The sequence below is a fragment of the Abramis brama genome, assembly GCF_963993115.1.
Source record: "Abramis brama genome assembly, chromosome: 13".
Taxonomy (NCBI): Eukaryota; Metazoa; Chordata; class Actinopteri; order Cypriniformes; family Leuciscidae; genus Abramis; species Abramis brama.
Genome location: NC_139975.1, coordinates 14493897 through 14519042, shown reverse-complemented (window position 1 = coordinate 14519042; position 25146 = coordinate 14493897). Strand labels below are relative to the sequence as shown.

At 38.1% G+C, this 25146-nt stretch overlaps 1 protein-coding gene across 7 annotated transcripts in view; it reads left to right on the top strand.

Annotated features, from left to right (window-relative positions):
- diaph2 (diaphanous-related formin 2) overlaps positions 1 to 25146 on the top strand; it is a 444655-nt gene that overhangs the window by 324468 nt on the left and 95041 nt on the right. For all 7 annotated transcript variants that reach the window (XM_084132527.1, XM_084132524.1, XM_084132525.1 and 4 more), the window contains one exon: positions 13093 to 13217. In XM_084132527.1, the coding sequence (XP_083988653.1) occupies positions 13093 to 13217 (125 nt within the window). The remainder of the gene's footprint in view (positions 1 to 13092; positions 13218 to 25146) is intronic.

Genomic DNA, 25146 nt, shown 5'->3' with positions numbered 1-25146 from the left:
ATACAGGAAAACTGGACTCATTGTGCACTCTCTGGCTTTTAAAAAAACATTTGTTCAACTACCGTACAGCCCTCAACGATGCAAGATCCTCTTATTTCTCCTCTACAATTAGGAATTCCACGTGCAGGCCCAAATCACTCTTTGCTATGGTTAACAAACTCACTAATCCACCACAACATGTTATTTCGGGCTCTTGGGTGATTGTGAATAGCTTTTCCAAATTATTTTCAGACAAACTGAAATTGAAAATCACTGAATCCATCACCAAAGACACCCCTCATACAAGTGACACAGATGTTAATTTGATGTTATCTGATTCAGCTCACTCAACAAACTCTCTCTCTGCTTTTACTCTGACTACTCCTGTTGCCATAAGTGATCTAATTGTGAAGTCTAATTCCACATCCTGCCAGCTTGATCCTTCATCTACTGTTTTGCTTAAGATGTGTGTCCTCGAGGTTGCACCCTTCATAACACATATGATAAACTGTAGTTTGGCTTCCGCCATTGTCCCAGCAGAATTAAAAATGGCTTGTGGTGACCCCCACTCTTGGCTTTCTGATATCGGCATCAGTGGTTCCGCTCTTTCCAAGCATTGGATTGTCCCTGAATTTCCTCAAATTAAATAATAAAAAAACTGAGATATTGGTGATTGGCTCTGCTGCCTCAGTCAAAAGGATGGACCTGTCCTTTGATATTGATGGAGTTCATGTTAAGCTTTTGTCATCTATTCGTAACTTTGTTGTCGTAATCGACTCAACTCTATCTTTTGGCTCTCATATTTCTTCTCTTGTTAAAAACTCTTTTTTCCATCTTCGTAATATTGCACGTCTTCGATCTTCTCTCACTTTAGCTGATGCTGAAACCTTAATTCATGCATTAATCACATCACGTCTGGATTATAGCAATGCTCTATTTCTTGGTCTGCCCAAAAAAATGAATAATATTGCAAGATTACAGTATGTTCAAAACTCAGCAGCAAGAGTTCTCTCCTCCACCAGGCGTTCTGCTCACATTACTCCTCTGCTTCAAGACCTTCACTTGGCTACCCATGGCATCACGTATTCACTTTAAGGTATTACTTCTAACTTTTAAGGCATTAAATGGTTTTGCACCTCCACATCTGTCTGATCTACTTTACTCTTACCGCCCTGCCCGGTCCCTTAGATCAGCTGAACTTGGTTTATTGCCCATCCCTCGTTTCCGGTTGTCTACTGTAGGTGGAAGGTCATTTAGTGTTAATTCTCCTAAATTATGGAATTCACTACCCCTTACACTTTGTAATATCTCATATGTGGCTACATTCAAGACTCAGCTAAAAACATATCTAATTAACATGTCTAATTACATATCTACATGTAATAACATATCTAATTCTTCTTCTTCTTCTTCTTCTTCTCACTGATTATGGCAATTGTGAACATTTTTTTCAGAATCCTGAGGTGTTCCACTAGGTTCAGTATGACGGTCAAAGATACTGATCTTTTATTCATGGACTTGCATTCCTGCATTGCATTATGGAGACTGTACACATGCTTATCAGCCTGACAAATAGAGCAACTGCCGCATGAAACTTTCCTCAGTGCTGAAATGTCATTCAGCTGGTGGACTGTGCCCCTTTAAGGTCTGTTTTGTGGACCATGTGATAGCATATGACTTTGAAGCCATGAATGAGTGTGAAGACATAAGTCAACCTCACTAATGATTTATGCTTAAAATGGGCACCATAAATTGTTTTTTCACCAATTCACCAAGTTTTTTGACCATATGATTTGGTCTATTTGGGCACCAAATGATATTGTGAGTTTTGCTCACATCACTTAAGGTGAGTGTGAAAGTGTCAGATAATTCCTTCTCAGATTATGTGGCACCATCCAGGAATTTCACCATGAAATAAAAGAACAATCAAAGATTGTTGAAAAAATAAAAAATGATGTAGATTGAAGGAAGTTTGTCATCTGATCAATCTGAAGGATTTGTTAGATATCAGCTAACTTGTAGAGGCTCTTCTATATTATCAACACAAGGAAGACACAAGTGTAATAAAATAGATTTTATTAACAAAAAGATTTAATAAAAAAAGAGTAAATCAACACAACTAAAGGAATAAAGGAATCAGGGATAAAGGAATAAAGTGCATAAGATGGATAAAATACAAGTGAATTAATTGGGTATGGCCATGGCAGAGTTATGTTATCTTATGGAAAGATAAATTGTTGTTTCTCTGAAACAAATAAGGTAAACAATCGTGTTATGCATCAAAAAATAAATTAACGATTATTTGTTATTAACTAGCATCAGTTATATTACTTCTAATGTAAATTATAAAATAAAATACTGGTAATATATAACAATGCCAAGGTCTCCGGAAAGAGGTTTGATTAAGTGACATTTACATTCCACGTGGTCGACTAAGCAGTCCGATGGCGGTGACGTCTTTCACTGGTTGTGCAGTGCAGATACAATTCAGTGGGGAAAGGAGCCGGAATCTGTGTAAACAGCCTTGAACATGAAACTATGTGGGATGCTGTTCTCCTGGAGTCTCAAAAGGTGTGCTAAAAGAAGCAGAAGGTCCTTAACATTCTGGAACACACAGATGAAGGTACCTTGAAGTGAGGGTTTGCTCTCCTGAGCTTAACCTTGTTGCAAATGTGTCTGTATGTCTTCTGCCTCTGACCCAAACACTCAAAACTTGGCCAATCCACTTTTGTCTCTCTGGTATGTCTCGCTGGACTAAGACTCAGAACATAGTATTTGTTAATGTCTGTTTCCTCACAGACTGAAGGCTCAGGACGGCACATCTGTTGCAGTCTCTCTAGATGGGAGAGTCGGAACGGTGTATCAGCTATTGTCTCACCGGGTGAGAGACTCAGAACATGGGAGTATCTGTTAATGTCTCACTGGATGATCTGGAGACTCAGAACAAGGAGTGTCTGTTGAAAGGGTACATGAATGTATCCCCTTCTGATGAGGAGGAGATTGCAATTTAGTGCTTCTCAATTCCAGTGCTATGATTGGCTGCTAGCATCAGAGGGGGCACAAACAGTGTGGCACACCATTCTTTCCTCTGTGGAATGCATTTGCATAAAGCACACAGTTAAAAGTCTTTAAAGTGTCTTTAACGTTTCCCCATTTTCCCAACAACCACTAGAATACCTCTGTCAGTGTTCTAAACAAATAGAGTCCAAACAAGATGGGAAAAGTTTGACCTGTCATGCATGTATTCAATTGTACATTACCGGCTGAATTTGTGTAAGATTCTGCACTACAAATAGCTGTCAGTGTTATGAATGGTTTGGATGGATCATTGTGGCCTCCCTTTGTTTCAGTCTCAACATGGGTGTAGGGCAGACACTGCCTGTGGACCAATGAGAAGTCCTGCCCTGTCTGTCAGTTGTCCTAGCATCCTTTTCTGATGGATTTGGACATGTGTTTGAGATCTAATTGAAATGTAGCAAACCTTTCTCCACTGTTGAGAGGGGCCCTATCATAAAACTGGGCCCTGGAATGTGCTCTTCCGTACACTGTCATTCTCTCACCTAGCACCATTTCAATTAGCCTCTGGTTCTTTCTCATTTATCCCAGTGCACTTCACTCTTGAGAGGCAGTTTGCAGTATTATCTCAGAAATACCAGTCATTGAAATCCTTCTCTAAAATGAAAGTATAGACGCTCATGCTGTGGTATTCGTTAGCCTGAGTTTAGAGATGTGATATTAAACAGTAAGCTGATGTTAAAACATCTATGGATGTGTCTGCCCTTCCTGCTCTGTCTGTATCAGACTTTATGAATACTGATCCACAATTTTCCTCAAATAAGCTTATCTATGCACTAAATAAGCAGTAATAAGCAGCTAACTCCCACTTCAGAAATCCTGCAACTTTTTTAAAATCTCTCTGGAATACCTTGCTATAAACGTACCCCCCTTTATGACTCAAAGATGTTATTTCCCATGTACATTAGATCCATCCATCCTTCCTTCCTTCCTTCCTTCCTTCATTTCTTTCTTCCTTCTATGTATTTATATATTTATTCGATAATAAATCATAAACTACTAAATATTTAATAACAATGTTCCTAGAAGGACATCAAAAAAGTCGTAATTTTTACCTGTCATGTAACTAAATTATACTATAACCCCTCAGAACTGTATGACACACTATTGTTGTTCACTTGAACATATGGAATAGAAATGCTGCTTCATTCTTATTTGAAAATATATTGATTTTTTTTGCATGAATTAAATAACTTCACAACTTGGCACTTTCTAAATGGATCTTACACTGTCCGAGGCTTCCTCAGCGCTCTAGTTTGTAAGTGCCCCCAATAGGGGCACAATCACCCAAGGGCATGTAGGTAGTGAAGCAGTGGAGGACAAAGGTGTGTGTTTCCTATAAATATCCCCCAGCTCCACAATCTGTTCACCAGTATTCATAACACATAAACATGGCCCACCCACACCCTCTACCCCCTGCACCTGCACAGCCCAGAATTCCCCCAGAGCGCCTGAGGCCCCTAGCTGACAGTGCCTGCTCAATGTGTATTCCTCTCTCAGTGGGTCATCCCTTTCGAGCTACTCGGGTTAACTTGGTATAAAGAGCTGGGCGACCGATGCAACTGGTATCACTCACTGCTCGTTAGACAGTTTAGTGATTCTGCCCAGTGGCGTGTTGTAAAAGAACTACAAGTCACGCATGTGTGTAACTTGAAAATCTTTCGGTCTTTTCTTTTCTAGAGGGCAAAGATCGATAGGTCAATGCACCATGCTTTACTGCTCGCCCTCCATGCATCTTTCCCTTTCTCCCTCTGCGAGTCTGATTTCTTCTCCAATCCCAGGAAAATGTACTCCCAGGGAATTGTCAGCACCTTGGGTTGATGTCTAAACTCTCTCATATATCAAAATGTGTTATAATTGGCTCCATTTATGTGTCCCTCTGAGAAGGTGCGTCAGCTATCTGTTGTCACTATGGCTGTCAAAGGCAGTATGTTTTCCAAAGTGTATGAATGCAATGTCATATGTGTTCGATACAGATGTTTGATGCCTTCTTTTTTTAAAATAATCGTTCTTTTAGGTCACAGAAAGAGTTTTATATTTATTTATTTTTCTTTCCACAGTTTATCTATCATCTCTATCGGTAGTTTGAGCTAAATAATTGCATCCAAACCAGGTCCTTTTAGAGCCTCAGTTGTGAAGGGATGTCATTGAACCAATGAGCTTTTCACAATAGAGTGGCATTATCGCCAAGCCAGCGCTGTTTACAGGATCCTAAGGGAAGCTGAGGAGGGAAAGAACACTTTTATTTCCAGCCTCACTGCTCCTGTATGGCAAATCCTCTCCTCCAAAATGGGTGTCCGTTAAAAAGAGCGGACAGAGGCTGACGATTCCCAATCACACGCTTGATGGCCAGCGGCCAGCATAGACAGAGCCAGTATTTGTATTGATGTGACGTGAATGTGAATGGGTAATCTAGAATTGCTCATCTCATTCAGATGGGAAATGGGATTTGCTCATGGTTTTAGAGTTATGTTGTTTGATCCTTTTTCTTTTAAATTTCAGATGTTGTAAGTAGTTTACAGTGAATCATGTGGTGTGGGATTGTTTATATTTCACTATCAATGGATTGAGTGGTATTAGAGTGCCCCTCCTCACGGACCCCTTGTTGTCTTCATTTTATCCAGTTTTATTTACTCTTAACATTCCAGAAATATTTTTATTTCATCAGCTGGAATCTCCTGTGGCTAGCAGCTCGTTTTGAATCATATTTCAACCTTAAGGTTTTTTAAATACAAAAGCTCTCAGATGATCAAATCAGTCAATAAATCCTTAATTATGAATTAAAAAGTGAGGGATTTCATGAAAACGCATATTAAAATAATAAATGGAGCGAATGTAAAAGGATTTGTTGCCTTGTTTCCCCTCCATCCGATTAGCAACCCATTGATGGTGACTAGTAATTATGCTCTGCACAAAATGTATTGTGGATTTACACTGTTTTTGAACAGGAGTTAATTGATTTGGGCACAAACTATGTAGGCTACTGGTTGTTTTCTGTTTCTAGTTATTTTTATTATTACTGAACAGTCAATAAGTATTATTAGTCGGTTTTCTAAACCGTGCTTCTCAGTTATTATCATTATTGTTATTATTATTAAAGGATAAATGTCTGTAAAACTGCACATTTTTAACTTTTATGCACTTTATTAATATTATATTTATCTTGTGTAGTTTGCATAACTCTTCTTGGACTGCACAGTGGTGTTAAAAGTCATCAAGTATTTAAATAATTTAATTACTAATAATACATATTTTCTTTTCTTCAAATTGACTTTTGCTTTAACTAAAATAACCCACTATTTCAGCATTTAGCACAGCATAATAGCCATTAGATAGCAATTGCATTGCTTTGTCACCACAAGCATGTCATCTTTATGCAGTGTGATCTGAGCTCTTTTGTTCTTTAGATATGTAGATATGCTTTTGTCTTTTTGTACTGCTAAAGTAAATATGCCAAGTATATGCCATTACTGTGCTGTCTGTTTCCCATTACCTTTACTCATTCTTAAGTGGCAAAGAAGTGCTAGCAGATGCGTAAATGTTTCAAACTGAAAAGATTTAATTTTCCATTAACTACATAGAAAAGCCTCAAAATTGCAATGAAAAAATATCAGTTCAATGCTTATACAAGTAGCTGCTTGTTTAGAGGTAATTATTGTATGTTGAGATCAATAATCCTCAGATTCGCTTCAATGAGGACGTAGTGTTTTTAGTATATGTTTTAAAGATTGAAGTTTCTCATCTATTCATGGTTGTCCAATGACAGGCATTTTTTCATTGTGAAGAGACGTTATTGGAAGAACTACATTTTACCTTCTAAAGTTAATAAGGTAGAATTGGAGAGGGGATAGTGTCGGTATCTGTAACGTCTTTATTTTAAGGGTCTCTTGAGCCTCAAACTCATTACATACCAAATTAAAAGACATAATCTGGCTATACCCTGTTCTGCTTCCTTCTCCCCATCAAACTTTTTTTTTTTTTTTGGTACAGGATGAATGCAATGAACTCCAGTCTAATTGGAGTTTAATGAAAGTTTCCCACTTCCCTGCCAATTATCGGTGTACATATGTCAAGTGATGGACCATAGCTTTCATGCATAAACCTCTTTAGGTACCTCCTCATCTCTCTGTATTTTTCTCACTCACACACTCTTCCCCTGTGTCCTATTCATACACTTTCACACAAAACCTTTTATGAATGCATACATACTGTCCGTTCATTCATGCATGAACTCTCTTGTGTAATTCAAATCCTCACGTGCAGGGAGATAAAGAAGCAATCATTTGATTGTAAACCACTTAATGATTGTTCATGGTGACCTTGTATTTTATTATATGCTTTGTTTTCCTTTGTTGGTGGAGATTATTTGAATCACAAATGCCTTATGCTACACCAGGGCATCCTGCTCCGAAATAAATCTCAATTCACATTGTATCATCCGAGCATCACAGCTACAGCAATGAAATATTGATACGCCTTACCTATAAATCTCACATGGAAATGGTGCCCTCCAACAAATGGCTGACAGTAACGCTGACACCTTGGCATTACAGCTGATGATTTGGTATTTTGCAAAGCGCATCTTCTTTCTTTTTTTATGACAAGCGACGTTACTTCATGGCTGTTTATGGCGAGAGGAGATGGAAAGGGGCTTAATGAAATGGTCCTCTTCTGTCCCCTGGCTCTGAGAATGAATATCGCACAGCGCAAGCCAGAACAGAAGGGCAGGGCTCACTAAACCCTGACTGTAAATCTTTAAGAAGCCAACCAGCAAGGAGTTTGTCCTATTGTGTAATGCCGTCACAATGGGCGCTAATGCCGACGAAGTCATTGATCTTTAAATTCACTCAAATCTCAGCTCTACATAGCTACAGCAACCTTTTTGTGTGTGTGTGTGTGTGTGTGTGTGTGTGTGTGTGTGTGTGTGTGTGTGTGTGTGTGTGTGTGTGTGTGTGTGTGTGATTTAAGATAAAGAAACAACAAATTTTTAATACCAGTTTAGTTGTGAACTGACTGGCCTTGAAAAGATTATACATAGACTTAAGAAAAAAAAATCACACATTTGGAATGCAAAAAATGAGCTTTGTGTGAACGTGCCCTAACAAAGTGCAATAAAGTGAACATTTTGTGAGTTTGAATCTTTGGTAATGGGAACTAGCCAGTAGCCAAAATCTTTGTTAACCTACGGAGGTGAAGAATGTTCAAGCACACGCTGTTAGTTGGTGTTATGGAACCACACAGACAGTAGACATTAGTTTAAATTGCCAAAGCCCATAAATGGTTGCTGTGAATAGGACAGGGAATTTTTTTCAGGGTTATCTTTTTCTTTTCTCTTTTTCTCCCCTCTCCCTCCAGATCATGTGAAATGGGCATGTTCAAGTCATTAATGTGCAAGAACTGGTCCCCTGTAAACAGTGTTATTTTGTTGTTAATCTTACTAATGATATCCCAAAAGGATGCCTTTTTTTATTCTGCTTGGGCTTCCAACAGGGCTCTCTATTAAGAAGAGGGAAACTGCTTCTGAGACAAACAAATTTATTGCTGAAAAGCTGAAACTGACCCATAATGAGCCTGTACTTTCAGAGGAACATCAAAAGAAATATTAACATTTTAATTTTCATGTGCAGTACCCCACACTGTTACCACTCTAACTTTTTTATAGCTATATTAACAGTCAAAATCCTGATTGTACTGGACACCGTGGCATTATCCTATTTATTGTAGTAATTAAACTAAGCAATTAATTTCTTAAGTGCTCACATTGGGAAATAAAGTATCTATTTATAGATTATCTAGGCCGTGTGTTCCTAAATCACTTTATTTTGCGGTAAACAGAGAATGCTCCAGAAATGTCTTGCTGCTGACTTCTTACATGCAGCTACTTTCTAAGTCAGTATCATAACAGAGATGGAACCTCAGAAGGGATTGATTATGTCCGCTTGATTTCACTCACTCAGTTGATTCTAATAGAGTTTTGCATTAGCATGTTGCTTAGCTAACAATCAGCCTGTCAGGCACCCTAATAGGCTTCAAATGCCTAGCAGAGAAATATTGCGTAAAATAGTTTTCATTTAATTAAAAAAAAATAATAATAATAATGATAACTTTTGGTATTGATTACATTTTATACAGTATATTATTTAGTATTGATTGAATTACAAGTATATTTATTGTATTCAAGCTGAATGGGTTCGGTGTATAACAAACAAACTTACAAAATCAATCCTGTGGTTGGTGTAAAACGTTTTTTAAATATAATATTAATAATATATTCCAATTTTGAAAATCGCTGGGATCATATTACATATAAACACTGTTGAATAGGGCACTCCAGACTAACTCATATGTTTCTGTTAAGGGGTGAAGATCCTCCTTTATGCCCCTCATGACAGAATCCATTATTACTGAAGCATATTTTGATGGACTGTGATAGTTTGAACTCTGTTAGAATTCATTATTTTCAGTTGACTCTTATGAAAAGATTTTTAATGAAGTAAGACCAGATCTCGTTTTAGAATTTTTAAAAACCTGTTTAAATTGTTCCTTTTTAATATCTTTCTCACCATGAATATAGCCGAGGTAGCTGGCATAGTGTTAAACATACAAACAAGGAAACAAATGTATTTTATTAAATAGTGTTAAAACATTTTGGTGTCTAAGATTTTCTTTTTTTCAAGGTTGTTGAAAGTCTCTTGTGCTCAGTGTAGCAGCATTTATTTGATCATACATACAGCAACAGCTGTATTGTGAAATAGTATTACAATTTAAAGTTGCTGTTTTCTATTTTAATACATTTTAAAATGTAAAAATTCCTGTGATGTAAAAGTATAATTGTCAGCATCATTACTCCAGAAATCATTATAAAATGCTGATTTGGTGCTCAAGTAACATTTCTTGTTATCGTATTATACATTTTGAAAACAGGTGTGCTGCTTAATATTTTTGTTGAAACCCTGATTTTTTTTCCCCAGGATTTTTTTGTTGTATAGAAAGTTTAAAGAACAGCATTTATTTGAAATAGAAATCTTCTTTTTTTAACATTATAAATGTCTTCACTTTCACTTGTGATCAATTTATTGCATCATTGCTGAATAAAAGTATTCATTTATTAAAAAAAATAAAATAGAAAAAGTAAAATTTGGATGCCTAGTTTTTAGAACAGTCTTCTATAATTTTAGCCAGTCTATATGTTACCTCAGAAGGATGCTTCCTAGGTTTTGGAACACTGCTGAGATTTCTTCATTTGGTCCCTGGTGTTTGTGTTTCATCAGTGGCGAGGCCTGTGAAATGAGTGAGTCAGTGATGTTATTAGTTGAACTCGGAGCTGGCTTTTTCTCACTCTCGATATTCCCCCAGCACCAGGTCCTGAGAGGCACACACCACGCTATCTTTCCTATCCATCTCCATCATCTGTCTGCCCACAATTTTCTCTCTTTCCCCCTATAAAAATCATTGCAACATGTCATCAGAGTATTTTAAACCAATGGTGTTTTAGCTTTTAGAATCGGCCTGACAGCATCACTGAAAAAGCTTAAACTTGTGCCCTCGCTTGATTTTCTCTCTCACTGTTGCTTCTGTTCTCTCTCAAGGCCTGTCCTCAGACAGAATGTTAACCTCGGCTTTGTAAGCCTTGATTAGGGGACAGTAAATCCCCAGTTGTGGGTTTCCTCCAGCATGCTACTAATGACACGGTGTCTACCCTTTATATTGTTGGTACTAGTGCTTTGAGTAGATTTGTAGCTGCTGCCCGCTGTCCTCCTATTTGGGCTTGATTGTCGAGTAGGAAAAGTTAAAGCAGATGTTATTAGCACTGACCTCGGGAAACAACAGAGATTGACTCCTGCAGCTATAGGCTAACCAGACTTTTGTAAGTCACTAAATAGTACCATCCAAAAGTTTGGGGTCGGTAAGATAAAAAAAAAAAGTTTTGTCTCTTATGCTCAGCTCACTAAGGCTGCATTTACAGTAATTGATGAAAAATACATTAAAAACAGTAATATTTTAAAATGTAATTTTTTGTCTTTCAGTGTCACACGATCCTTCAAAAATCTAATATAATCTAATAATGTTGATTTGCTGCTCAAGAAACATTTCTCATTACTGTCAATGTTGAAAACAGGTACTGCTTAAAATTTTCGTGGAAACAGTTTTCAGGATTCTTTTATGAATAGAAAGTTCAAAAGATCAGTATTTGTTTGCCAATAAATATTTTATAACATTATGCATGTATTTACTGTCACTTTTGACCAATATAATGCATCCTTTCTGAATAAAAGAATTCATATATTTTAATAAAAAAATATTACTGACCCCAAACTTTTGTAGCATATCAACAGTGTTTGTATCATATATAGTGTATATAGTGTATCATCATATATATTATCTGCATTCCTGCCTCCCTCCCCCTCCTTTTTTTTTTTAAACTAACCCTATGCTTAGTAAGCAATCTTACTTTTGACATACCTATATTAGATATTATTAATTAATTGAAATATGAGCTGGAGTCTGCACCTTGGTTGCTTACTCATGGCAACCCTATTGAAGAGTGTTTGTCCACTCTAAGACCCATACAAAGCCTCTCTTGTCTCTGATGAGTCAGAGCTTTGACCCTCTCAGACAGACCTTCTTGTGCCATGATCATTCGTACCGTGTGTATCAATAAAGCTAAAGCCATACACCAATCACAATACGGCGCCACAACTGCGTCCGCATCCCTACTGATCCCCCTAAGACACTGCTGGCGCTTTGAAGTCCAGACTTGAAAGGACTACAGTGAGTCCAGAGGGAGATGGAGAGCCGTAAACAGTGATTATGTAGAGATTAATGAAGCTGAACCCATGCTGACACCACTCAGCTTCAGGACAGCAGCCGCAGTCAGCAAACTTCAGCATCACTTCAGTACACCTGTCCACCTGAGCACACCTGCAAGATTTACACCACCAACCAGCCAATATACTCCAGTACAGGGTGATAAGAAAAACAACATAGAAGGACCATTTGACAAATTAGAAACCTATTAGTCAAACCTAAATTGTTTAGTTATTAGTTAATTGTGAATCAGCTGCATATTCAAATTCTGAATTGGATGGATTGATCGTGTCAATGAAATAAAAATGCATGGTCATAATGTATGTGCTTCATGAATATATATATATATATATTTTTTTATGTTTTATATTGATTTATATTATATTAATATATAATTTGATTGAATGGAATATTAGTTCATAGTTCCAAGAGTGTTTTAAATACTTTTAGTTTTTAAAATATTGAATACATACAGTATTAGATCTAAACAAACATGGATAATTTCATGTACATACTGCCTTTTCCTCGTGGAAAACTTTCTTATGTTATTAGTTGATGGATTCTGTTTGGCTAACTAAGATTTTTAGGCCTTTTCTTCAGCCAATAGCATGACATGTTATTCTCAGTGACTTTATTTATTTATTTATTTAATCTTCCTTCTTTTTCAATTTAACAAATTTATCAGTGCTTTAAATAAGTGATCAATCAAACAAAAGTTGCCTGAATCACCATTCCTATATGCTCCATGCCTGATTATTTATCAATATTAAATGTTGCATTCTTTGCCTTGAGTAATAATGTCTCTGATCAAAGTCTTCAGACCCTATGGCAGTAGCTTCAGTGCAGTGTTTATTTGATTATATATAAATGATATCTGATGGCTGAATCAGATGCTGGACTTAATATGTTGCTTGTCAAGATGTTGAAATTTAAATAAGAGCGCTGGAGTTCATCAAACAGTATGAAGTAGGCTGACAACTACCGCCTACACAGTATAGGAGAAAAATTTGAAACACTTAAAAAATAAATTAAATAACATAAAAAAGCCCAACTGGTCACTGTGGCTCAGTACAATTAGGCATACATGCATAGACTTGAGTCATTTGTAAATAAATGAAAAGTATTTTTTTTTTGTCTTGGATCAAATTAAAATTCTTTCTGTGACCACAAACTAAGCAGAATACCCATAACCAATTTTTTTGTTTTTTTTCCCCTATCTTTCTTTTGCAGTATCTGCCCAGATCCTGAAAGCCAGTCTGGACACCATGGAGCGGCATATTCAGAGGCTGGAGAACGACATCCAGAACTTCCCCAAGACTGATGACATGCAGGATAAGTTTGTTGAAAAAATGTCGATATCCTTTGAGTGCATTTACTACTTCTACTGTCTTCCATGATAGAAAGTTTAACATAGGCTCCTGTGCAGGAATGAGGCTCGAGGTCCCTTTGCCAATAAGCTATGATCAGTACACTGTTAATTCTTAATCAGTATTTTTGTCTTGTTTTCCCGTTAATACAAAAGTTTGGAGTCGGTAAGATTTTTCAGTGTTTTTGAAATATGTCTTTTATGCTCACCAAGGCTACATTTATTTGAAGGAGAGAAAAAACTGAAATAATATTGTGAAATTATTACAATAATTAGTGTTTCTGCACAATTTATTCCTGTGATGATAAAGCTGAATTTTTTCAGCAGCAGTTACTCCAGTCTTCAATGTCACACGATCCTTCAGAAATCATTCTAATAAGCTGAATTGCCACTCAAGAACAGGCTTCCCACACATCCTTAAAAAGTCTTAAAAAGCCTTAAATTAATTTTTTTAAATTTAAGGCCATAAAAAGTCTTTAAAATGTTTTACTTATGAAAGGTCTTACATTTTTGATGACACTTTGACTTAGATGCATCTAAATGCTTTCCAAATTAAAACTAATAAGCGTACATATTTTTTATTTTTCTATCTTTGTGGATTTGCTTGTTCACGTGACAATTCGCGGCAGCATACAGTCACGTCCGTTTGATGCCTACGTCTGTCTCCTGCATGCGAAAGGAGGAGAGATAGGGAGAAGAAAGTTGGTAAATGACAGTTCAATTGTAAGTTCATTCTTTATGTGCGATATTTATCGTCTACGATGATATTGTACTCCTTGTTTTAACTATGTACGAGGCACTGTGAGCTGACATCGCATTTGTCTCTCGTGCTTTGGTTTCACTGCGTGATGTGTCAGTGCAGTTATGTTCCCAAATGAGTTTTTTGTCTTATATTTATATCACATTATGTTGTTATATTAGAATATCACATGAGCAAATGTGATATTTATTTTATACAACGGTTAAATTAACAAGGTAACATTGTGAGTTACTTTTTAGACACAATATAGTCAATATTGTTTGTTTTCCCTTTATTTCGCCGACGAGAATTTCTAAATGAAACCGTAGCAGAGTCTCAATGCAACAAACAGCAATGATTTTTTGACTGAAATCTGCGTTTTGAACGAATCATTTTAACGATTCAGTGACCAATTACTTGCTCCTGAATGAATCAGCCGTTTGAACAAATCTGTTGAATGAATGACTCCCTCAACTCACTTATTAAGACTTATTGCCGCCACCTACTTGCAGTTTTAGTTTCATATTTAAAGTAACTACCCTTTAATTAAAATGTTAAAATTAGAAATAATTTCATATTTAAATATTGAATAAAAAAATGAATCTCATAGCTTTATTTATGCAATTGTAAATGGAGTTTAAATATATTAATGTCAGTTCTGATGCCGCTTCTTTGTCACCTCTGCACTGCAAAGATGGATTTTGATTTAATGATTTAATTTGACTGGTAACAGTGGCACTGTGTTATTATTCTAATAGAATTTAATTGGAGTGTTAGAATGTGATATAAGAGGTGATGCCTACCTCTAAATAAATTTAGAAAAAATTTCCTTATATTGGTGAAAACTACCCTGGAAATCAATTTAAGGTGGCAAATATTACCCCTTAATAAAAAATATATATTTCTGTCACTGCTGTGAACTGAACACCGCATAGAGTATGAAAAATATGAATATCTTCGTGAGTCTGCTGTCAACAGCAGGCCTAAACCAGCCATGGTACCAGTACAAAAACACAATCATTAAAATATCATCTAATTATTATCAACAGCTGTGAAAATATCAAGATTTATTTTTGTCTTAAAAGGTCTTAAAAAGCCTTAAATTTGACTTTCCCTGAAGAAGCATTTATGATTATTATCAATGTTGAAAACAGTTGTGCTGCTTGATATTTTTTGTGTTATTATACTTTTTTTCTGAATTATTTGATGAATAGAAAGTTCAAAAGAACAGCATTTATTTTGAAATGGAGAACTTATAACATTATCAATTTAGTACAGTATGTGATTAAGTTCCTCCTTATGTCTTGATTTATTTTTAAGCATGAATACAACAGGAGAAAAACTAAATATGCGAATAGAATAAAAAAAATGAAATGTATTCCCTGAAAACGTGCTTTTTTATGCAATTTGGCTTCTCAATTAAATGTATCTTGTTTTTAAAGATGTTTAATGTTTAAGTATGGAAAGCAAGACAAAAATACTGTATATGCTTGGATAGGCTGTCTCAAAGTGAGATGTTTATCCGCATTCTCCTCGTCTCTCAAGCTTTCCAAAGGGAGTTCAGGCTGGGAGCTATTTATACTGCACAACTTTCTCCCCACAGACTCTAATGGAGGGCTTCTTAGCCTTCTATACTTATAACCCTATGCTGATTTCATCTGCTGACCAGCCACAGGCTCCTTCTCTCTGACTTTCTGAGGGCTATCAGCTCTCAAAGCACCTCTCCCATTTCGATAACAGGAACGCAAGTGCTCACTAGCCTCAAATTGAATTAGATTCCACAACACTTCTCAGACTCTAAGGAGTGAGGAAGTTAGACACTTGTTTGACTTTTCCTTTCTGACATGTGAATGTTTATGCGTGCCAAAACAGAGCTGACACTAAATCGTGCTTTAAATTTGACTTTTTGCGCTCGTTCTGAGCGACTGCTTGACTTTTATTTCCCCACTGCGACTCCTGCCGTTCCTCAGCGGTGTTATTAACTACGTGTAAGGACAATTAATCAATGACTTATCAAGTCTGAGAGTCTTCCCATATGTTTCTCAAGCACAGGAAAGACAGCAGTTAACCTTATTTTAGCTCTTTGTTCACAAGCTCAATGTTGAGATTTATGGGGGGCTTACGCTGCACTTTGGGTGGCATAAGAGTAATAGCCCCGGCACGCATTAAAAATCTGCTCCGAGTCGAAGAGGGCTGCTTAGGTTTGTATGATTTAAGAACAATGAGCTTCTTTAGCCTGCAGTGCGGCACAAAAAGCAAGCCAGAATACCTCTGTGGCCTTAGCGAAAGCATTGATTAGCAGGACTCAGGGAGGATTGGAACTTGAGTGAGGGGAAATGGAGAGGCGCGGATACACTGCGGCAGCGTCGGGGCCTCGCGGCATCCCCAGAGGATTGTAAAAGCCGACCAGGCCCCGAGTGCAAACGTAGACGCATGTCGTCCCTGTCTCACCTGATCTGTCATCAGAGCCGGCGTGCAGCCTTGGCTGAATACAGTCACGTCCGTTTGATGATTTGAGTGGGGCTTTTTACCAGCAGAGAAAGAAAAGTGAGTGAGAAATGGCTGAAAGAGAACGGCTCCACCCTCATTGTGCACCAGTCGCGACTCGTTTTCAGAGGTCTCGGAGCCCGGCTGCAGAGATGCTGACTGACAGCGCGTTCAAACAGCTGCGCCAGCTCTTTTGCGGATGACAGGGCAGACATTGTGACAGAGCTAAAGGAGGCCGAAAGCTGTTTCACTCAGCCATTGTGGACAGCAGGCTAGATGCTATAGAGGTTTAGTGATTGAATTTGAGAACGCTGGAGGTGTGTGTGTGTGCGCTTTCTGCTCGGTGCACTCCATTGCTCGCCATAGCAACTGGCTTCTTGCCCCCCTCTTTATGAGTTTGACCTCAATGTGACCTTTTGACAAATGACTACGGTGTGGAGATGCTATTTTAGAGTTGCAGCGCAGGAAGTGTTTTTAAAACATTCACTTTTTAACGTGACGATTTAGCTTTAGGGCTTGTTTAAACGGTGTGGGAAAAGGAAATTTGTGTGAATAAGGAAAAAGATGTTACCTTGTTAACAGTGTTTTTGTTGCTTGTAGATACTCGTCCAAATCACACTACTCCAGGAGGGCACTGTCTGAATCTTCAGATTTCTTCTTTTTTTCCCCCATGTGATTTAATCTACCCTGAAATCACTATTCTTTTTGTTTTATTCTATTCTGCTCCAGGGAGACCCAACACAATACAATTGTGGCATTTCCTATGCAGAACATTTGTGATTTTTTTAGGTTTCATGACAGCTCAAACTGCAGGTTTAGAGCCCTTCCAGCGAAGATGAACTAGTATGTACTAAATTTTATGAGATAAAACGGCTTTAACTGGAGAGAACAGTAGAGGAATTTTGCCTAGGTAGGAGTGAATGCAATAATAGCGGTACACATTTCACACCCCTCTGAAAATGTGGAGGTGACATTTCGCAATATTAAAAAATCTCACCAAATATGGGAATATCATATTAGATTCACATTAAGGTGCTTAAGACTCTGGAACAAATATGCATTTATTAGCTTACATGGCGATGCACTGTTGATATATTGATCCATTAAATAGAAATGATTGTGGCATCAAATCACGTCCGGTTTGAAAATGCACTGAGCGTGCTGTTGCAAGAGAGAAATAAACTCTTGATATGCATAAGGGTTAGTTTTTAGAGTCAAATAAAGGAATTTACTTTTATTACCGACTGCTCAATACTCCCTCTTGCAATATGAACATGCGAGAGTATGTTTGTCTAAAGTATTAGGTCAGCTATGGTAGACTAGTTGCAGATGCATTATGAGTATTTGGAAAAATGAAATAGACTCCCACTGACTCATATACATTATTTAAACCGTCATTAGTACTAAAGATCTCTGTGCATCAATTCACATATTAATGTTTTTTTTCTTCATCTTCTTTTATTTCTTCTTTTTTTTTTTTTTAATTTGATGCATTTCCACATGCTTTGGAGGATATTATGTGTTGTTTGTATTCCTGGAATATCCTCATAAAGGCATTCCCAGGCAGGATGGGGAGTTTTTCATTACATAAATGCATTTCATATACAAGATAGAGCAGCATACATTAAAACCATATAGTTATACAGTCCTCTGCTTTAAACAGATCTCAATAACTGGAAAAATGCTGGCAGTGTAGCTCAGACGCACAACACTTATTGGTTGGAATACTTTATTTTTTCCACCATTATTGTAATATATGCAAATGACTGAGTAGGATGTTTGTTCAGCAATTTAGTGATATCTATCTATCAGAATTAATGGCACCCCACAAAGGCTTTCAAATGAACTAGCGGCCCCATGAGAGCTGTAACTCAGCGGAGGGACAGTGTTAGCGGTGGCCTGCCTGGGGACCGGGCGTACTGGGAACTTAATGGAGAGCGGAAGGCTTGCAGCAGAATTCGGCGTCCATACTGAGTATTGACGGATGTGGGGGCCTGTCTAATAGATCTCACTCTGCTATAATTCGGTGTGCTAGTATTTAACTTAACCTTTGTTCTCTCTCTAGGGACAGAAAAACGCCAATCAGCTGGTCAATTTCTCCCTGTAAGGACACAGCACATGCAGGATCAGAAAAGTTAATACAGTGACTTGTGAAGGGAAGTCTTTTTAAAATGGATAGCTTCGACTCTAAATTCTGATTAGATGAGCTGTGAGCAGCAGTTAAATGCTGATAAATGCACACCTGTGACCACATATTCTTTCAGCCTTCAGTTAGGATAATGGCTGGTTATATATAAAGCTGGTTGTTTCATTTTAACCAAATGAATATGTGTATAAAATCCACGACTTTCCTTTTCACCTGCCAAGCCATAAACATACCATTCATATGAGAGGGTGCAGTTTCTTTAAAGACTCCCTGAAGCTTTGCACTTTATTGTGGCTCTCTTTAAAATGCCTATAAACAAATCATCTAAATAGCATCAATAGCTGCAGAATACAATGCCTCGTTAGACAGAGGAAATCCCCCACTGAGGGAAGTGCTAGAGCAGTCAGGCTGGTCATTCTATAGGAAATGTGTGATTTGCTTGTTTTCTTAACCTTTTCTTTCACTGGAACATGCATTTGGCTGAACTGAACTCCGCAGCATAAACAAACCTGCTTCAAGAGAGAGAAAATATTTGGGGCAATTGTTCTATTGTGCACTGTGTATTTCTTGTTGAAAGGCTGTGGTTTCCATCCTGGTTTTAGAGTGTTGGCCAGTGCTCAACAGGGCAGCATAACACTTGATTTCCAGCAATAGTACCTTTTACACATTGTATTATGGCACACATTCTCGCTGTGTGTTTTAATACCTGCTGTGGAAATGCAGCAGCTTTGGGCGCCGATGTTTGATCGGTTGAGAGGAGCAGAAATACACTGTGCTGCAGGAGAACATTTCATCTGCCTGATGTAAATCACAAGTCAGATAGGGTTTCTTAGAAAGCTTGGGTTGTGCGACTTTCTGCACATCTGAGCATTACTGATTGCTCCTGAAGATCATGCAAATCGAGGTGAGGGATGATCAACGGTGATCATTATTTTACCTTTGGGTACAAAGTCTCTAATGAATTAATGAAGATGTGTTTGCAGCAGTCTGCACAATGTTTCCAGCTCCTCTCTGTGTATATGCCTCTGCTTAGTCTCAAACCTCTGTTAATTATGGAATTAGGTCACGGGAATGTGGTGGCATCCTGCGCTGGTGATGTTTACCTCACAATAACTCAGCGTCTGCATCTAGTTTTAAAGTAATTTGCTTGAAAATAATAGAGCGAATGAATCGCAATTTGCATCTCAGTTCTTTCATTTCTGGATATAGAGCCGGACCAAAGTAAACATGAAAAGGATGACTGATTCAGGCCATATCTTTGACTTCCTTTCCGCTGGCTTTTTGTTTATTCCGGGTCATTGTTCGATAACAATGGCTAACTTTAATTCACCGCGTGTCACAGGAGACATTAAGATTTTAATTAACAAATTCTAATTGGTCCTGAACAGAACAAACAAAAGCGAGCTCAAATAATAATTGCAATTCCAGTAATGATAGTCCTAAAGAAAGCAAAGGCCGAAGTCTGAGCACAAAACTGACTTGGCGCTCGCATCTGTGATTATATTGCCGGCGTGCACAGATTCTTGTTTATTGGGAAATGGCATCCAAACCATGTGTTTTGTGTGATAGGATTTTGCATATGCTAATGCTCTTGATTGCTTTGATGTGTGGCTGGGTGGGGTAGTCTCAGCACGAACGAGAGAGGCTCGATTACTGCTTCTTCAAATCCCATCCTCAAAGCTTCCGCCATTCAGTGCGGCCCTTCGCGCTTTAGGGAGGAGGCTGCATTTGTAAAGCCATGATTAGAAGGGTATTTAATGGAACATCAGTGCCACTGATGCAGAATGATGCTGATTGTTAAAGTGCTGTTTTGCTTTGGCCATTTGTGGTATTATTGCCGTGTTTAATTGATTGAATTGACATTTGGGAGTCTGTTTTATAAGGATAACTCTAGCGGAAACTGGAACCATTAGGTGGGGGTGGAATAATAATAAGAATAGCAATAAACTGTCAATGATTCAATTTTGCTAGCAGGACAGAGGGAGAAATACATTTTTTGGTGTTGACTAGCTATATCTCCCAGTTGCCCCTTTTATATATTAGTCTTGCATATTATTTGTAAGCCAACAGGCTCCTAACACTGGCTGAGTATGGTTCTCCATTAGCAAATGACAGCATAGTTTACTCACACTGCGACCCCATCTTCATCAGACCCTAATAATAAGATAATTCTGCCAGGATCATATTACAATCCCTAAAGCACAGCCAAACAGTTGAAATCATCTGCTCCGTGCTTTGGCTGTCGTCATACACAAGTGTTCTGCTGGGCCTCACCCTCCAGAGACGCATATCAGCTCTGCAGTCTCCTCTAATGAAAATGACACTTTGAAAGAGATCGAGCATATTTCTGCTATCGTATTTCATAAATCAAATTTTCGTGATTGCCTGACCTGATATTTTGTAGTTTTTCGGTCTCAGTCAGTCATGGAAACGTCTCTATGCGAGTTATCATTATGTGTGCGAATTCTCTGGAAATTCCTCAATCAGTGTCTCGTTAGAAGGGGGGAAAACTGGGGCTGATTTGGCAGGTCCATTAACCCAGAGCTCAGGGCTGACACGGCCACTAAAACTGAGGCTGACAGGCATACTCCCAGGGTGGAGGTGAAAGCCTTCAGCCAACTCTCTCTACCATTTCTTCTGCTGTATGTAACTCTTCATCTCCAGAAAATAGGAAGTAGGAGGTCTGTGTAGATTTGCATTCGTCCAATTCCATCCGAACGGTTGTGATCTGTATTAAGTTACATTCCATTTCATGCTTGGCATATTAGGTGTACAGAAAGATGTTGAGAAAAGTATAAGGGCCAATCCCACTGAAGGGCTCAAGTGGTGTGTGGTCGCCATAAATGACAGGATTTGCCACTGTATCTTCTTCCAGTCCATCAGTTTTTGAATTGTACTTTAACTGCTGCATTCCCAGTGTCAAAAATTAGACCTACTGGAACATGATTAATCAAAAAACACATTTTAGCCTGATGCCAGTATTACTTCAGTCATCAAAAAAGGAATCTGAGCAGTTGCATTAGTTTCTAACGACACAGTCTAATGGCAGTCATGTTTTATATAAAAATGTGTCCTTTATAGCATTCTGTCTGGATCATTTGGTTCTGTTCTCATTTCTCTTATTAGTCCTCTAATACCAGTTAAATGGCAAGTTAAATGCCTCAGTAAATGAGCAACACACACCTAATGTACAACTGACTCTATATTTCTTGCTATCATTGTTGCTTTTTCATATTGTGTTTTTGCAGCAATTCTTGTCAGAGGTGGGTAGAGAAACCAAAATCTTTACTCAAGTAAAAGTACAGTATTTATAGAAATTATTACTCAAGTAGAAATAAAAGTAATAATGTTGATAATTACATGAGTAAGAGTAAAAAGTACTTAATAAAAAGACTACTCAAGTTGCGAGATTTAGAGCAAGCAAGATGATGATTAGGAAGTTTTATTTTTTTAAATAAACAAATTAAAATGCCATCTCTTTGTTAGTAGTTAATCTGACAATAAAATATATATATATACATTATTAGACGGATGAATCTTTGCATGGGAGCTGCCATCATTGGGGATCATAAACAGCAAGGCAAATCAATGAATTCCACGCAAATCGACTTGAGTTGAGTTGTTCCAGCCCTACTTAAGTGGTTTCGTATACTTTTAGTTTTTAATAATCTTTTAGTTGTAAAATCGTTCCCAGGCTGCACACGCAGATGTTCACTGAATAAAGATCATCTTCTTTGCTGAAGACAAGCATTATGATGCATGTTCTCATTTGATTTCATTAGATTGTTGGTTCATATATACACCATCTAATGCTTTTTGATGTTCTTAAGTTTCCTGTTTACGACTGTGACTGCTTCAGACAATGCAGTGAGTGCAGTGAACTTTGAAACGAATTGACGCAAAAGAGTGATTCATTCACCAATGGTGCCTCGCTCATTTCCCAGTTAAAAGAGGTGGCACACTTGGAATAAACTATGCATTTCTTAACATTTGCATAAAGTATAAAAGTAAAGAATAAAGTAGTGTCCCCAGTGTAACATTTTTGTCATTAAAAATGTACTTGAGTAACAGTGAAGGTATCCACCTTTAAATGTACACTTAAAAGTACATATTTTCCAAAAGTTTACTTAAAGCTACACTGTGTGATATTTTCCCCCATCTAGCGGTGAAATTGTATATGACTACCCAGTGAATATTAGCAGAGAATGTCTAATAGGAAGAGAATTGGCACTCTCTGCTTACTTCCGGTTTCTGGACTGGCTGCAGTAACACGTCTCTGTCCATGCGGGGGCGCTCGCAGGCGAGTGCAGAATGAATGGAGGTCTATGGCGAAAAACCCTCAAAATCCACTTTTCTCAGGATATAATTTTTTGTCTAGTAATTTGAATGTTGTATTCGAAAGGAGATGCAAATTACACATTGCTGGGTGTTAGATTTTTTAGAGTCACTTATTTGGTTTAAAAAGTCTTTTAAAATGTCAATGACGTCAGAATGCTGACGTCATTAGCAGAATGCTAGCGTGTTATGGGCAACAACAACTCAACCTGTAAGAAATCGAAAAGAAATAAGTACTCGTTCATTCAACTTTCGACCTATAACCCATGTTGAACTTGCAAAACCTACAATAAAATCTGAGATTTCTCAACGGCAATCGGGTGAAAGAGACACATTTAGCCGCCTAGCCCCATAGACTCCCATTCAGTCTGCACTCGCCCGCGATCACCTCCAGTGGAATTCTAATGGAACTGCAGCCAAGATCGATACAATGGGGCTAATAGGAAGTGCCAAGGCTCTCCATAGACGGGCTCTGATATTAGTTTATGTTCCTTTCAATTTGACCTATGACTAAGCCACGCCCCCAAACGCGATGAGCCAATCACAGTGCGCATAGCTAACCCAATAGAGACAGAGCGCAACGCGTCATAATGTGAAGACCACGCCCACCGGGGGGGAAAACAGTCCAACGGTCTCCATTGACTTTGCATTGCGAGATGCTGCCTCCTTGTCATTTCTTGCTTCTAACAAAAGACAGAATAATGCCTAAAAGCTGCTATGTGACAAGGTGTACAGCAAACAAGCTAAGAAACCCAGAAATAAGTTTTCATAAGCTGTCGACCCCAAAAAACAAGCGTTTGAGGACATGAAAGTGGATACAGGCTGGAACGAATGGGTAAATTGTGGGATCCTGACACTCAGTATGCACTAAAAATACACTAACGTTGCGTGTGCAGTAAGTTAAACATTTGGTCACTGGTGAGTCAAATATCCAAATGTCAGTTTTATATATTATATTTCTGTAAGATAAACTATCCTGTGTTGCCGATTATGGTCTCCTCCAGCGGGCGTATGTTAGTTCTCAGAGTAATGAGACACGTGACGCTCTGTCTCAACTGCCTGTATCCACTTTTATGTCCTAAACACTCGTTTTTTGGGGTCGAGAGCTAATAAAAACTTATTTCTGGGTTTTTTAGCTTGTTTGCTGTACACCTTGTCACACAGCAGCTTTTAGGCCTTTTTCTGTCTTTTGTTAGAAGCAAGAAATGACAAGGAGGCAGCCTCTCGCAATGCAAAGTCAATGGGGACGGTTGGATTGTTTTCCCCCCGGGTGTGGGCGTGGCCTAAATACGCTCTGTCTCTATACACTCGGACATTCTCTGCTTCCACATCCATTGAAATGCATTGCAGTTAGTCAGTTTTCATTTGTTTTTATATGTTTTTTTCTTGTCATTTTAAGTTTAAAATGGTCAAACGGTGTGCATGGGGTACATGCAACTCCGACACTGTCACTAGGTATCCTGAGAGGCTGGGCTACGGTGTGTATTTTTTACCCTTTCCCAAGCCACATCTCAACCGAGTTAAGTGTCTGCTCTGGATTAAGTTATGCGGTAACTTAGACCACAACACCAACTAAACATGGATAATTAAAAAAAAAATGTCTACATCTGTTCTAAGGTAAGTCAACAACGTATTTGAACGTTATCTTTAACATCTCTAACGTAAGGTTAGGCTAACGTTAGCCTAGCTTCTATCTTAACAAAATGATGGAGTATGTTTTTATGTTTCCACTGTTCGATCGCGCCCGCGCCTCTCTCTCTCTGACACACACACACACACATTAAAGTTACAGCATTGCAATCTTGACATCACAGCCTGTTCATTCTGCTGCGTTCACACCAAACGCGAATAGATCGTCAATTTAACGCGTATCGCGTCTAGTTCGACGTCTGAACATTTTGAATCCATTCGCGCGTCCAAAGCGAATATGACGCGCGTATAAAGCGAGCGTTTGAAGCGAAATAGCACCAAACTATAACGTTTACACTGTGACCTGTAAATCTTTGTCTGGAGCTGAAGCTTTTCATCGACCTTCTCAACAATACAATTATTAATATAACCCTCAAATGCATAGTTAAGGCCCTTTTGGTGACTTCGAGATGATATATAATCTTTCTGTCTCCAAAAATCATCAATTGCCTCCTGTGAAATGTCTCCTACTGTGACAGCTGCCACAGCGCCTGTTACCGAATGTTGACTGTTTGTCCGAGT